The 16,339-nt window shown below is 32.0% G+C and overlaps 1 protein-coding gene across 2 annotated transcripts; it reads left to right on the top strand.

Moving 5' to 3' along the window:
* Window positions 1-5,994: 5,994 nt before the first annotated feature.
* Window positions 5,995-15,259, top strand: LOC143056415 (uncharacterized). Of its 2 annotated transcripts, XM_076229504.1 has the most exons (6): window positions 6,018-6,565; window positions 7,453-7,608; window positions 10,177-10,300; window positions 11,286-11,474; window positions 12,392-12,640; window positions 15,019-15,243. In XM_076229504.1, exons 1-5 carry the CDS (start codon window positions 6,174-6,176, stop codon window positions 12,578-12,580), a joined length of 1,050 nt encoding a protein of 349 aa, XP_076085619.1. In that variant the 5' UTR covers window positions 6,018-6,173; the 3' UTR covers window positions 12,581-12,640; window positions 15,019-15,243. The 2 variants fall into 2 exon arrangements, with proteins under 2 accessions (XP_076085620.1, XP_076085619.1); XM_076229505.1 differs by lacking the exon at window positions 7,453-7,608 and having other exon boundaries at window positions 5,995-6,565; window positions 15,019-15,259.
* The last annotated feature ends 1,080 nt before the right edge of the window (window positions 15,260-16,339 follow it).

Raw genomic sequence — 16,339 nt, 5'->3', positions numbered from 1 at the left:
GCTACATTGAAGACCCATTGGTGGCCTTCGGGTGTTGTCTACTCTATGGTCGGGTTGTTGTCGCTTTGACACATTCCCCATTTCCTTTCTCAATTTTATTGTCTTGCAATGCTTACTTTGTAACCCCTTGATTAAATTTTGTAGGTTTTTTTCATGATGATCAGATCAAATTTAATTGTCTGAAGCCTTTTTTAATAAGCATCAGATCAAAATTATTTAACCTTTATATCAATATTTTGTATAGTTTTCAGTATTTTACTGCTAAATCTTACTTTGAAGGTTAACATTTATTTACAACTTTTTAGCAATGTTTCGGTTATATGAAACTTTAACATATGCTTCTTATAGTACATGTAGTATATCCAGAGAAAGATTTTTAAAAGATTTTGTCTTCATTTTCAGCTTATAACTGATAAGACTCATATAGTTTTTTGCATGCAGTTAACATTTACATACAACAGTCACCAATTACTTTGTAAACCTTAACTTTAATGTTGTACATGTACTTGTTTTAAATATATATACATTTCATTCATTTAGCTTTTTGTCAGTAAACATCATATTTTAACAACAATCACAAATATGACACATGTCCTTGGAATAATTTGCATTTGTTTTGTTCATGAAGGATGTATATATAAGCTAGGCTATATAAAAATATAAATATGGAAATGTGACATTATTGTCAATGAGATCATTGACAAGAGACTACAGAGTATGGTTAAGGTGAAGTCGGATTGTCAATGAGTTTAGCATGTGTTTTGTAGAATTCGGACTAAACCAGACTTATTTATAAAGTTCAACCAGACATTTATTTAACTATATAAAATTCAGATGGTTTTTCTAACTTAAGGTAGATGGGGTGTCTAAATTATAATCCATAGAATCTTTTAATAATTTGGCAAAATGTAGTTCATATCCTGCTTGTAAAAAACATTATTAAAAAGAATGGGTCACCGGACTTATTTTCACACTACAGGTTGTGCAAAATTGTCAAGATTTTGTATAGATTATGCATGGAAAACCCATTTTTCCGCCATAAAACGCAAACTACACCATAGAATTTTGAGATAAAATATGAGACGATAGCTCCAATATTATGCTTTCAGGTAAGAAAAAGAAAAAATGGGGTCACCGGACTTGTTTTCTTGCTGCATGTAAAAATGGGTAAATTCCTAACACATTCTATTGTAAAATTAACACTATCTGAATTATCTGCCCTTGCATTTGAGTTGCCTCCCCTTATTTGACAAAGTTGGAAAAATATGAATCAAACAAAAGAATTCTTATTTTTGTAAAATACAATTATAAATATGATCAAACATGGCATTTTCTATATTATAATGAAAATTCTTACACATGAATTACCTACTGCTATAAAAATTTGCACATTTCATCAAAGATCTAGACCTTGTTTTCTAGTATTTCAAAATCCAAAATGGAGGAAGACACCCTATCTACCTTAAATATGGATTTTAAGAAAATTCCAGCTGCATTTGATAAAGTCTGAAAGGAAAGAAGTGCAGTTTTGGCGATTAGTAAACTTTAGAGGAGAGACAGAGATTAAATGAAGTGAATGTATTCCACAATAGGTTAAGATATTGCCTTTAACAATGAGCATATCACATACCATATAGAAGGCTATAAAAATGTCCAACCATATTTTTGATAGTAGCTTAACTGATGAAAAAAGGAATAATTTGAATTCTGAAGAAAGCACTTCTTACAATTGTATTATAAAATAACTGCTGGGACAAAATATCAATGTAATTAAATTATATTGGCGAAAAAACTATTGCAATTTTATTGTATGCTCCACAACTATTGAGAACAATTATTAGATATAGTCGAGTGGTCATTCACCAGTAGTTTATAAAGAAAAGAGTTTCTTCCAAATCACTTTTTTATAATATAAAGTTCACAGTTTTTAGTTGGTGTTTACTTAAAGCTCATTTTATCTTTTAACAGGTTCACTTGGTTAAGGAATACCGATACATTTTGTTTACTTTTATTGATTTTATATATGATTTGTTCATAAATGAAGTACATGAGATCTTTATCAATAAACTTACATTTTTTAATAGCAGTATATTTATTTATGTTTTCACTCAAGTGCAGCATTGGCATTGAATATAGCAAGTAAAATAAAAATTGAAGTGGTTCTTTTTTTTCTTTTTTTTTTTTTTTTTTTAACTTTTTGAGATTCGAGCATCACTGATGAGTCTTTTGTAGACGAAACGCGCGTCTGGTGTATATATAAAATTTAGTCCTGGTATCTATGATGAGTTTATTTACCTGATATGCATGATAGTAGATTGGTTGTTAGTATCCTAATGTATTGTTATATTTATGTTCCAAATATTTAGGTAAAAGAAGATAAACGGAATCTATCAGTAAGACAGCTATTTTATGACACACAAAATCACACTTATATCAAGCATTGTCAGAATAATCAGCAGGTCAATATAAAGATTAAGATGTTAAGTACTGTTTCTAATAAAGGTGAATCAAGAGAAATGCTTCAAACGCATTTAATTCAAAATGTGTTATATACAAAATCAGCAATTTCTGAACTATGATAAGGTATACATGTTTAACACAGAAATTATACTGATTATGTGCTTTCGTAAGTGTACTAGTATTCAGTTTGAAGGTAATCTGGTTGACAGCATAAACATATTTGAACTTGCTACAATGGTTAACAATTAAGGAGGTAGACCTAGGTTAAGGGAAATAACTCTTAAAATCATCAGTTCGTTTATGTCAACCATTTTTTAAGAATATATTCTAAGCTTCTAGGCTACATAGATTATTTTCAATCTGTTTCAGGTAAATGGTTAAAATACATGGATGAACTTGACTTTTACAAACGCTTAACTGATTTAAAGAGTTATCTCCCTGAACCAAGGTCTACCCCTTAAGTCGGGTGTTTTTTAAGCTATATCAAGATTATTTATATGATTTTGAAAACCTAGATTAACCATGAAATCAGCGAAATAATATGTGCTAGTAGCAAGTTCAAATATGTTTTCTCAATTTTCAGATTTCGAATTTGTTTTTAAGGCAACCGTTAAGTCTTCTTTAACCGCCTCTGTGATCTCCTGCTGACATCAAGAAGAATAGGATGTATGTCTATCCTCGGTCAGGTCTTTAAAAATACCGTATGCAAGTACATTCAAAGGGAGGTCTGTGCAGATTAAGTGATATATACTGGCTTGCTTGGTCAGTAACTTAAACTAAACAATCTTCCAAATTTTATAGTTAGGCATTATCTGAACATGTGAGGAAATGTTTGTTGAATTCTTAAAAGGAAAATATCAACGGTTTAAAGACTTTCGGGATAAGAGAGTCTAATGATAACAGAAAGCACATCCAAACTAATAAGTCGGAAATATACTTTACGGCAATTTTATGGCAAAAGAAGAAAATGGAAAAAAAAGACAATCAAGAGTACACACAAGAGACTACATAGACTGAGCAATACGAACACCATCAAAAACTGGTATAATCTCAGGTTCTACAGAAGGGTAAGCAGATTATGTTGAACTCGTCAGTGATGAGATAAATTCGGTAGGTGACATTCTAGGGAAAGGAGGACGGGATAGATTGAGTGACACTTTTTGGAAAACTAAAACTTCTTGTCAAAAAACAAAATTGCCGTTTCAACAACCTGTGCTGACTGCAATAGATGGAGAACAGTTCAAACATGACTTTTCAAATTTCAATATTAGACCAAAAAAAATTGATAATACTAGAAGATGAAACTATGATAAGTGATGATAGCTTATTTTCGTGAATTGTAAAAGATTACAGATTGTTTTCAAAAAGAGAGGCGAAAGATAGCAACAGGACACTCAAACTCATAAGTTTAAACAAACTGACAACAAAACGACTGAATAGATAGACTGAGCAATACGAACCCCACCGTTAACTGGGGCTGATCTCATTGTTGCTATTGTTATAACAAACACAGTAATCAATCTTATTCGGTTGGTCAATCTTGGGAAAGGGGGACGGGATTGTAGTTTGGAATATATCAGCTTCATTTGTAAATTGGATATTCCATATTCGGTCATTCAACTCGTGATGGCGTCCGCAAAACTTACAAAGGGACAATTTCCCTTTCGTCATGCAATTGGAACTCTTGGCTAAGTAGCTTCCTTGTGAGCTGCAACCTTCTATCACGGAATTCATTAATTCCAATTCATAGATGTTTCTTGTTGATACATAAATTTTCGTTTTGATGATGTAAAATAATAATGCTAGGGACACCAATTTCGTTTTTATTGTCGAGCCTGCAACTTTTGTTGCAGAAAGCTCGACATAGGGATAGTGATCCGGCGGCGGCGGCGGCGGTGTTAGCTAACTTCTTAAAAGCTTTATATTTTTAGAAGGTGGAAGACCTGGATGCTTCATACTTTGTATATAGATGCCTCATGTTACGAAGTTTCCGTCAGTAACATGTCCAATGTCCTTGACCTCATTTTCATGGTTCAGTGACCACTTGAAAAAAAGTTCAAATTTTTTGTAATGTTGAATTCTCTCTTATTATAAGTAATAGGATAACTATATTTGATATATGCATACCTTGCAATGTCCTCATGTCTGTCAGACAGTTTTCACTTGACCTCGACCTCATTTCATGGATCAATGAACAAGGTTAAGTTTTGGTGGTCAAGTCCATATCTCAAATACTATAAGCAATAGGGCTAGTATATTCAGTGTATGGAAGGACTGTAAGGTGATGTCCAACTGGCAGGTGTCATCTGACCTTGACCTCATTTTCATTTTTTCACCCTTTCAGATAAACCCAACATCAAGTAAATCCCTCATAATTTAATTTACTTTTCTCTTTATTTCGTTGGTAACAGGAACATAGGAACGTACGTTTCTGATATCACTATATAAATTAAGTCTATCCTGTTACCTTTTTGTCTATCTTGTTACCGATATCAGTATTGCACCTACAAATGCTTAATTGGGAAGATTAAGACGTTATAACCTTAAGATGAGTTTAAACAATGAAATATTTCATTCGTTTTCCACCTACATGTTAAGATAAAAAAATTAACGACGTTTTTGTCTATAATTGTCTATCCTGTTATTGTAACCATAGCAACCATAGTAACAGGATAGACACATTTCTTCGTTTTTGATTGCTGTTGTGAAATAACTACTCCCTTTGGTGAAGTGATTATGGTGATTCTATTGTGAATTTGGTTTCCAACACGTTATTGCACTTTTTACAACCATACTGTTAGTGTAATTAATCAAAGTGGTTGGTAACAGCATTGACATGAAAAAAGTACGCTCTATTTTTTTCACTAAATGTCTTGAAATTTCATTTCTCTACACTGTCGTTCAAGAAACGAGGCGCTTTAAATGTAAAGATTACTTTGCATTTTTGAAATCAACACTGACTGATTCAATATTCATAGGGAGAATAATTTAACGACTGATTTAAGTAGCGGTAACAGGATAGACATGAACCTCCTGTACGCTGATTGAATTTAGTTTGTAGATAATCTGTTACATACAGTACAATGATAAAGAAGCTGCGATTTTTCGTTAGAATTATAATTAACGTTCTTAAAAAGTCCCTTTTGAAGATATCAAGGCGATCAGAAAATCGGAAAAAAATCATTTTAAATGTGTTTTTCTGACAATGTACGCACACAAATACCCCCAAAATCGGACTTAAATGCAGTTTAATCTTAATATCAAAATTGATGTAAGGTGTGTTTATTATTAATGTTCTGAATCACAAATCCGACAAGCTTTCATTTAAACCATTACAACTGAAATTTCCATTAGAAATAAAAAAAAATTAGCTTGGGTGTACTGAAAATTCGACATTTTTTGAAAATGACCTATATATATATATATATATATGTGATCAAATGACCATTTTCATGCAAAACGAAGTTGGATTTTCCTCTATATAAAAATGAATGTATATGTGCCAGTTTTCATACAAAAACATATATTGTGACTGTTTTCCCTACATTCATTACCCACAGAGAATTTCTGACAAAAAGTGGCCGACGCTGCCTCGTCTCCCTTTTCCCTCCGTGAGATGGTTCTCCTAGTTTACGGAGAGATAAACAAAACATACATACATTATATTGATTTCGTTCCCCATTACTTTTATTCCCCTGAAGATTTTTCCCGGAATGTCCAACGAAACAGACAGTACTAGTGTCTTTGACACAATGAGGACAAACACATCAGAATGGACAGACGTGGTACTACCAAATATTGGAATAAAATTTGACACATGTGCACCAGAACTCATAAACACAGTTTTCTCAAAGGGTGTTTTACATTTTGTTGAGGAGACAATCCGTTCTGAAGTTGTAAATCTGTTTTGGTTTCGAAGCGAAGAAGATGAAGAGAAAAAAGAGTGTTTTCAACATGCAGTTCTGGATGTTTTTGACATTGATTGTTATCACATAGACGATATTTCTATAAGTGACATTATGAAAATAAAGGAGATTGAGAAATCCAATTGGATTGATAACTTTGTAACAAGATCTGACAGATGTCAACGCTTTGCAAGAGAAAGGTAATACAAATATTCAGTTTCCCCTATTTCACCCAATTTATGTTGCCAATGACATCATGAAGTCATGACATTTCGTCATAGAATAAATATGTCCCTCTTGCATGTCTTGCTGCCAGTTGTTTTTCAGGGTTGCATTTCATCAGTCAGGGGACTTACTTAAATGAGTGATATATATGACATCATGCCGTAATGACTGTTACAATTGACAGCCATTGTAGAAACATATTACACTTTTTAATTTTCAGTCTTTTATTTTGAAAGAGGTGCACACAAGGACGTATAACTAATTGCAAAGATAAAGAAACATGCAATATTATTGCCATTTTCAGAGGCGGATTTAGGGGGGCCCAGAGGCCCCCCCCCCCCTTTTTCGGAAAAGAATTTTCTAATATACTTCCTTGGGTGCACAGCAATGATGAGAATTTTGCATAAATTTAAACATGGACATAAAGTAGTAAGAACCAAAATATTATGTTTATCATTTGTTTATCATAGTTAATACATTATCTGACCTAATGCATCACATACATTGACATATACAACATTGTACAATGATATATATATACATGTAGTATCAAACAAGAGACTGGGTGCACTCGACTCTTAATCTTAATTGACTAGGATTGTCAGTTTTCTTATCGAAGGTTTATGGTTTTCTCTGGGCACTCCACCTTCCTTCAGCAATATAAACTGACCCCCCCCCCCCCCCCCCCCCCCCCCGAAATAGCCTATTTTTCTTTTAACAATGTTTAATGAGGCTGAAAAGTTGCATTTAAAAACACCATAAATCAAATCAAACAAGAGACTGACATTTAGGTTTAAAGGAAAGTCATCATATTTTTTAAATAGCCCAATTAGGTAATGAATTTATGTTGGCTATTTTGTAGAATTTGTAGAGAACTGTCTACAAGTCTAAAGACTTTTGTGTGGCAGCTTTTGTACATGCATCGGAGAACAAAAGGAAACACATCACAAGAATTGTCAGAAGGAATGTTTCAGGAACTCTTTGTCACTTTTGCCAGAACATTTGGCTTAAATATTGTGTAAGTACAATAAACATGATAAAGTACAAATGTATATATATGTATATTTTGTTATAAAATTGAGAATGAAAATGGGGAACATGTCAAAGAGACAACATATGCATACATGTACATGTATGTGTACAAATAGGTATACATTTGTACATTATGATATACATACATTTAACAGGGGTACTTCTTAAACAAGTGATTTCAGAATCACACCTTAAACATGTTAAATGATTTTGGCTTTGCAAAATTGAAAATTTTCACAAAAATAGACACAGAATTTTCAAATCCATGAAACAAGTATAGGTTTAAAAGGAAAAATGTACAATGTAATTCATTTTAAATAATTCATTTGTTAATGGTCATGTTGGTCGAAAATCAAGCGTACATAAAAACAAAGGGATTGGATAAAAGGCAATGCCTATATAAACCCTTTCCTATACAAGATATGAAAGTATATAATATATATATTTGATAATTCATATATATATCATTCAATTTATTATTGCAGTCAGTCAGGGGAGACAATCCCCTCCCCTGACTTATTTAAAAATTCGATTGGGTATGCATTATCATATGTACATGTTTAAATAATAACTAATTTTACTATGTGAACCCATGCAAGTTCACTACTGAAGATGATGTGAAATTATGTACCACATTAATAAGAAAGAGTCATGAATCAAACAAATCTTTAAGTGATATTTACTCAAATTCACAAATTCACTGCAAAACAGTTGTTTTATTTGTATAAACAATATACAATTATGGTTCACTGAGTAGGTAAATATCCAAAATGGTCAACCTGAGTAAGGGTTACTCTGAGAGGTCTTTAAAGCCCAAGGGGAATTAATAACCCTTACATTTTAGCCAATCAAGTATTTATGTATATAATGTAAGGTTACGATAAATCGATAATAAGAATTATTGTTCCTTATTTTGCAATACATAATTAAGTAAACCATCTTCTTACAAAGACTTAATTTCTTGATTTATCTTTATAAATAATTATTAATTGAAAATATGAAAAACAAATAATAAAAAAATATATTAATACAATATGTTAACTGTATCAGAAAATACAAAATTTATTTATGATATTAGTATGCACTATATATAGAACAGCAAGACAAGCCACATTTATTTTGCTTTTTCTAAAGCTTGTATATAAATGAATTTAGTATTTTAAGACAATAATCATATTGGTTGTGGTAGTGAATCTAGACAAAATTAGATGTACATTGTCGTTTGTTTATGTGTTACATATTTGTTTTTATGCCCCACCTACGATAGTAGAGGGGCATTATGTTTTCTGGTCTGTGCGTCCGTTCGTCTGTCTGTTCGTACGTCTGTCTGTCCGTCCGTTCGTCCGTCTGTCCCGCTTCAGGTTAAAGTTTTTGGTCAAGGTAGTTTTTGATGAAGTTGAAGTCCAATCAACTTGAAACTTAGTACACATGTACCTTATGATAAGATCTTTCTAATTTTTAAACCAAATTAAACTTTTGACCCCAATTCCACGGTCCACTGAACATAGAAAATGAAAGTGCATGTTTCAGGTTAAAGTTTTTGGTCAAGGTAGTTTTTGATGAAGTTGAAGTCCAGTCAACTTGAAACTTCATACACATGTTCCTTATGATATGATCTTTCTAATTTTTAAACCAAATTAAACTTTTGACCCCAATTTCACGGTCCACTGAACATAGAAAATGAAAGTGCATGTTTCAGGTTAAAGAGGGTGGTAAAGGGTTATTTTCGTGCAACATGTTTTGCCATTTTTATTTCACGTGCAGCCGTGAAAAAGGTTCGTTATTCACCGTGTTTCGTGAAATCGGTAAAAAGATCAACGTGCAAGACATTTTTAATTGTTCGTTCATCGTGAAATGGCAATTTTATTTCGCGTTCTTCCGTGCAGATACCCCCCCTTTACGCCCCTCGTTAAAGTTTTTGGTCAAGGTAGTTTTTGATGAAGTTGAAGTCCAATCAACTTGAAACTTAGTACTCATGTTCCTTATGATATTATCTTTCTAATTTTAATGCCTAATTATATTTTTTATCCAATTTCATGGTCCATTGAACATGGAAAATTATAGTGCGAGTGGGACATTCGTGTTCTTTGGACACATTCTTGTTCTTTCATTTTTTTAAAATAAATAAGCTAAGGCCGTTAGTTTTCTCGTTTGAAATGTTTTACATTGTCATATCAGGGCCTTTTATAGCTGACTATGCGGTATGGGCTATTTACATTGTTGAAGGTCGTACGGTGACCTATAGTTGTTAATGTGTGTGTCATTTTGGTCTCTTGTGGACAGTTGTCTCAATGGCAATATCATACCACATCTTCTTTTTTATATTGTATCTTTCATGATACTCAATAAGTAATTGAAAAAAATACCTACATAAACCCTACTTTCATGACTTTTCTGAAAGGAAACCCTATACACAGATTCATTTTTTTTTCTTTGTCGTACAAGCTTTATTCAGGATCATAAAATTAACAGTAAAGAAAAAATACAGTTCTTTTTTCTTTGGCCTTATTTAGGTTCATAAAATTATCAATGAAGAAAAACATTTTTTTTGTAGGAGCAGTCCAAGTGTTGAAAAGTACTCAATGTCAATTGGTAGAAAAGATTTTGTTTCCTTACCTAATGCTATTATATGCCATCCTACAGAAACTGGTGATGACAAAATTTGTGCTGTTATACAGGTTAAGAAAAACAAATGTTCTTTTTTCTTTAAGATAAATGTTTACACCTCAAAACTCACTTTTCCGTTTGAAAAACTATACACACGCAAAAAATGCGTCTGCATTTTGGCTTTTGTCGTTTGTTAGTACAAAAGCTACATTTGTTTCTAACTTAAACCTGATTAAACGAAGTATTTGTTTCTACGTTTGTAAAACGTCTGTTTACCAACAACATCTGCATGCATTATTAGAAGTTCAAACAGGGTCAGTAAAGTCTTATTACACGATGTATTTGTTTCTACTTTTGTAGCATTTAGAAAACAACAACAAACGCCACACAACGTTTACAAAATTATATAAAAAAGAAGATGTGGTATGATTGCCAATGAGACAACTATCCACAAGAGACCAAAATGACACAGACATTAACAACTATAGGTCACCGTACAGCCTTCAAAAATGAGCAAAGCCCATACCGCATAGTCAGCTATAAAAGGCCCCGATAAGACACAGTAAAACAATTCAAACGAGAAAACTAACGGCCTTATTTATATAAAAAAATGAACGAAAAACAAATATGTAACAGATAAACAAACAACAACCACTGAATTACAGGCTCCTGACTTGGGACAGGCACATACATAAATAATGTGGCAGGGTTAAACATGTGAGCGGGATCCCAACCCTCCCCTATCCTGGGACAGTGGTATAACAGTACAATTAGAAAGAAATGCGGCCCAAAACTGAATGTAATTATGTAATCAACTCATTAACAGTCCATTAGAAGCCTCCTTGTAATTAATTGGTGAGTGTCTAAATAATTTGTCTATTAAGTGATTACTAGCAAGATACTATTCAGCTCCAGATTTTTAATGTGATACCAAACACCTTGACTTAAATTGATTTGACTCTTTAAATTTTTGTAACATATTACCAAAATTTGGGCCTCCAGTTAATATTTTATCATACAGTATTCACACATGATTTAAATTGGTTTGTATTTAAGGTTAAGGGATGCAATCAAGATGAAGACGGTGACCACACAAGAAATTTAACAAATATGCCTAAAGGATCTAATGCTCAACATATTGGATCAGCTCTGAAAGGTCAACATTGTGGACAGTACCTGTGTACATTACCATATTCTGTGTTTGGGAAGAATGGAATGTTTGGATTCATTGTACAAGGAACAAAAGTAAGTAACCCTTCCAGAGCACCTCAGATCACCCTGGGGTCATTTTCTAAAAAAAAACTAAGATTAATCGTAAGTATACTGAATTGTTCATGACTTAGAATCAATCTTAGTTGTGATTTTTTTGGAACACTGAATCCTGTTTAATAATTGGTTTGGTGCATAGTCAGTTTACTATAATGAACTTGTTTGCCTTTTCATTGTTTGTTTTTTGCCTTGGCATCGTCATTCAAAGATGACTTCCTCATCTCCGGGTAATGATTACTGGAAGTGATGACTAGGAAGTCTCAGATGGTGGCATTTTGCATACATTTTGTCCCCTGGTTAAGGCATTTTTGAGAACATGGAAATACTGTCGACCTGTGTGTCCTTCTATCTGTCTTGTTCTGTTACCCTTCTCACAGGTACAATTCTTGCCAGATTTTTATAAAACTTATACTATAGGTATAGGTTAATATCAGCAATATCTCGGACAAGTAATATAATGCTGGCAGATCAACTTTTTTAACGAGTTATGTCCCTTGGAAATATTAAATTTATTGAAAATGGCTTCATTAGCACTCAAGAGGGACAAAAGAAACCAGAGAGACATTAAAACTCATAGATTGTAAATAAACTGACCAAGTCATGGCTAAAAAAGACAAAGACAAACAGACATAATAGTACACTAGAAACAGCATAGAAAACTAATTCTTATGAGATTTTTTATAAAACTAAAAACTATAAGTTTATATCAGCAATATATCAGACAAGTTTTATAATGGTGGAAAATTGATTTTTCTTGAAAGAGTTATGCCACTTGAAATGTAAAACATGTGCATGGCAGGGGACAATGGAACAAATATATTTTTTTTTTATTAAAAATACATATACATGTATATATATAACATGTATAATAAAAGCTAATTTATTTTTTTCAGGTCACATTTACAGCTTTTAAAGCAGATGATGGTTATTATGACAATTTATGTAGTGAACATTTGCATCAAAAAGAATCATTTGTAACATACAGCGAAGAATACAATATTCTAAGGAAAGAAGACAGAAAACTTTTGGTGCAAACTTTTTTGGATATTGGAAAGTTAATGGAATTTCTTTGTGAGAAGTAGTTGTACAGATGCAAAAGAAAATTTTCCATTTTGATAGACATTTTTGGCAGCCTTTTGCTGGTAAATGTTTTTAATAGATATAAACTTATATTTTAATACTCCAAATTGACAGCTTGCAGGCGAAACATGTAGACCATAGCAAATAAAATTGCAGACCATTTGAAGTGTTGTTGTCTGATGTCAATTTGGAGTATTATTTAGATGTTGCATTCATTTGCATAATTTGACAATCCTGCATACTAAGGTATCCAATTCAGGGATTGTATCGATTGGCGTTGGTTCACCAAACAGAGTTTAAACTTATATTTTGTATGCATGCAATACTACTATCTTTTCTTTGTAAGAAGAAGTCATTTAGATGTAAAAGAATTCTTTTACATTCTCATGTACACAGTATGTTATTGTGTCTGTTTCTCTTGATTTTCTAGTTCTGTAATATCAGAAATTATTGTTTTTATTTAGGTAAATAAAGCAACAGTAACATGTTTGTATTAATAAGGACTTTTATTCAAAATTTCAGATGTGATTTTCTTAACAAAATGTTTGCAATCACATTAAATAAATCTCTATTTTAACCAGTGAGTAGTAACAGATTCACAATAATAAAGGCATGCATTAATTTCTGAATTTACAGTATAATCAGGTCAGGGGTACTACTTAAACAAGTGATTTCAGAATCACTTCTTCAAGTGATTTTGGCTGTGAAATATTTTTAAAAATTCTATAAATAGACACAGACTTTTTAAAATCACTGAAACAAGTAATTTGAGAAGATCACTTCAATAAGTGTTTATAACTTTTTCTTGATATTTTTCTCACAAGCTTTATTTTTTTATTGGTTAAAAGACAAGAATTCCATTGAAAAAACAACTATGTACATCTAGAAATTGTCTTTTGCTTGATAAGCCTGTCAGTTTATACAATTTATTTAAAATATGCATTTTCTGGAATAATTTGTAGATCAGGACATAACCTTGAAGTATATCATTTTAACTTTGTAGAAAACCAATCAGGTTACCTAATATTGTTGACCTTTGTCTGATAGTCAGAGTAGTTAATGAATATTTGATTACAGAACAATTCCCAAGGGTACTTTATAAAGCTTTAGCGCACTAACTTACTGCCCAAGCGCACTGGTGAAGTTAATATCCATAGAAAAAGGGATAATTGATCTATGTAGGAAAATTATAGAAAAGTTTGTGAAAATATGGAAAATCAATGAAATTAGCATTTGAAGATCAAAGGAAACTATGAATTTATCAAATCACTGAAATAGGTGATAATGAAATCATTTGTTTAAGTAGCACCCCTGACTGATAATAATTAAATCCAAGCAAATAATTTTTTTAAGATATATATATTTATATATACCTTTATACATGTATGTAATCAGCATAGTTATGCAACATTCATTCTATCTGTTGTGTTTGATTTTGGTACAGTTGAAGTTCAACAGATGATAAATATAATGTTTCTGACGTAAAATAATATCTATAAAACTAGCTCTAAGGGGAGATAATTGGAACTTCTCCAAATCATATTTTAAATGCAACTGGTACTTAAACATATAAGCTATACAGCATATCAAAACACAAGTTTACACAAAAGCGACTCTATGAACAACTTTTTTTTTTAAATATTATACAAATACAAGTTTGGTTTTTTTTACAGCATAATATATATCATATTTTGCATTTGTAAAATGAAATATCAATTACTCATTATAAGACATATGTAAAAATATTCTCATAACAGTACTAGCATGTTAAAATATATATGGGACAGTTAAACCAAAGCAACATTAAAATGAGGCAATTTTCCGGTTGACAATTTAAAGGGAGATAATTCAACAAGCATATCCATGGCTTTTTTTTCATAACTGGACATGCATTTGTTTGCAAAATGATACTTTCTGAAATGATTTAGACCAAGCTGCATCTAAATGAGTTTCTGATTTAAAAAAAAAGTCATTATCATCATTTGTTTTTATATGACAGCCCAAAAATGTTTTGCGTCTTATAATGGTATGATGATGTTTTTGTCTGCGTCGTTGTTGTTGTCCGAAGACGCATTTAGTTTCTGGACAATAACTTTTGTTTTATTGAATGGATCTCTATACATTTTTTAAAGAAGGTTCAATACCACTAAAGGAAGGTTGGGATTGATTTTGGGGGTTGTGGTCACAATAGTTTAAGAATTAAGGGCCAAAAAAAGGGCCCAAATAAGCATTTTTCTTGGTTTTCGCACAATAACTTAAGTATAAGTAAATAGAAATCTATGAAATTTAAACACAAGATTAATGATCAAGCTTGAATGTTGTGTCTATACTTTCCCAAACTGTTCAGGGTTTGACTTCTGCAGTTGTATAAATCTGTGCCCTGCGGAGCACCTGGTTAATTGTTTTCTTGATTTAATGTGATAATTGTGATATTTTCCAGGTCAAAAGATATCTAAAGATGAAGAGAGACAAACTCCCATTGAGGAACAGAATGGTTTGTTGTACATCGTCCAATACAGTGACTAAAGGAATGAAGAAGTTGTACTATTTTGTAAATGGGAAAAATACTCTATTGTATGAATTAATACCATCTTGTTTGTTTTTTTTAAATTAAGATTTTTATGGCTATATATATATAAATATTGTACACAATTTTTTACAGAAAATAAAATGTACATTAATATTGACATTTTTGACAGTCTTTTGCCAGTAAATGATTTGATATAGATAACTTGTGTTTTTATAAGACCCCAAAAATTTTTTGGGATCGTATAATAGTATGATGTCTTCATCTGTGGTGTCTGCGTCTCTGTCGTCCGAAGACACATTGGTTTCTGGATAATAACTTTAGTTTAAGAGAATAGATCTTCATGAAATTTTTTCAGAAGGTTCAATACGACAAAAGGAAGGTTGGGATTGATTTCGGGGATGATGTTCCCAACAAATTAGGAATTAGGGCCCGAAAAGGGCCCAAAACAAGCGTTTTTCTAGTTCAGGATAATAACTTGTGTAGAAGTATTTCAATTGCTCTGAAATCATACTGCAATGTTTAAACCTACAAGTAGAAGGTTTGGATTCATTTTAGGGTTAATGGGGCCAAAGTTTAGGAATTAAGGGCCAAAAAGGGGTCAAAACAAGCATTTTTCTAGTTTCAAGAAAATAACTTATGTGTTATTGTATGTATCTCTGAAATTGTATCACAATGTACCATATAACAAAGGGGAGGCTAGGATTAAGTTTTGGATTAATTGCCCAAAATATGTTGGAATTAGGGGCAAAAAGAAGCATGTTTCTAGTTCCCAAACAACAATGACGATATCTTGTGTATGGATCTCTCTGAAATTGTACTACAAGGTTCAATTCTGCAATGGAAATAAAGGCAACAGTAGTATACCGCTGTTCAAACTCATAAATCCATGGACAAAAAACAAAATCGGGGTAACAAACTAAAACTGCTGGAAGCGCATTAAATATAAGAGAACAACGACACAACACTACAATGTAACACACACAGAAACGGACCAAGCATCAGACAAAATCCCACGAGAATAACAAATATAACATCAAAACCAAATACATGAATTTGGGATAGACAAGTACTGTGACACGTCTTATCGCAATGTCAATTTACACTCAAAAATAAGAGAAAACAACTGATGCAACATTAAATTGTAACACACACAGAAACGAACTATAATATAACAAAGGCCATATTCCTGACTTTGTACAGGACATTTTTAAAGGAAAAAAATGGTGGGTTG

Source organism: Mytilus galloprovincialis, chromosome 13 (genome assembly GCF_965363235.1).
Source record: "Mytilus galloprovincialis chromosome 13, xbMytGall1.hap1.1, whole genome shotgun sequence".
Taxonomy (NCBI): Eukaryota; Metazoa; Mollusca; class Bivalvia; order Mytilida; family Mytilidae; genus Mytilus; species Mytilus galloprovincialis.
This window is presented reverse-complemented; position numbering and strand designations above follow the sequence as displayed.

What these genes read in the sequence shown, in the direction of transcription:
- LOC143056415 (XM_076229504.1), top strand. Translation starts at nt 6,174, where the DNA reads ATGTCCAACGAAACAGACAGTACTAGTGTCTTTGACACAATGAGGACA. An exon ending in AAATTTGTGCTGTTATACAG is followed by an intron (nt 10,301 to 11,285) that starts GTTAAGAAAAAC and finishes TTTGTATTTAAG; the next exon opens with GTTAAGGGATGCAATCAAGA. An exon ending in TCATTGTACAAGGAACAAAA is followed by an intron (nt 11,475 to 12,391) that starts GTAAGTAACCCT and finishes TATTTTTTTCAG; the next exon opens with GTCACATTTACAGCTTTTAA.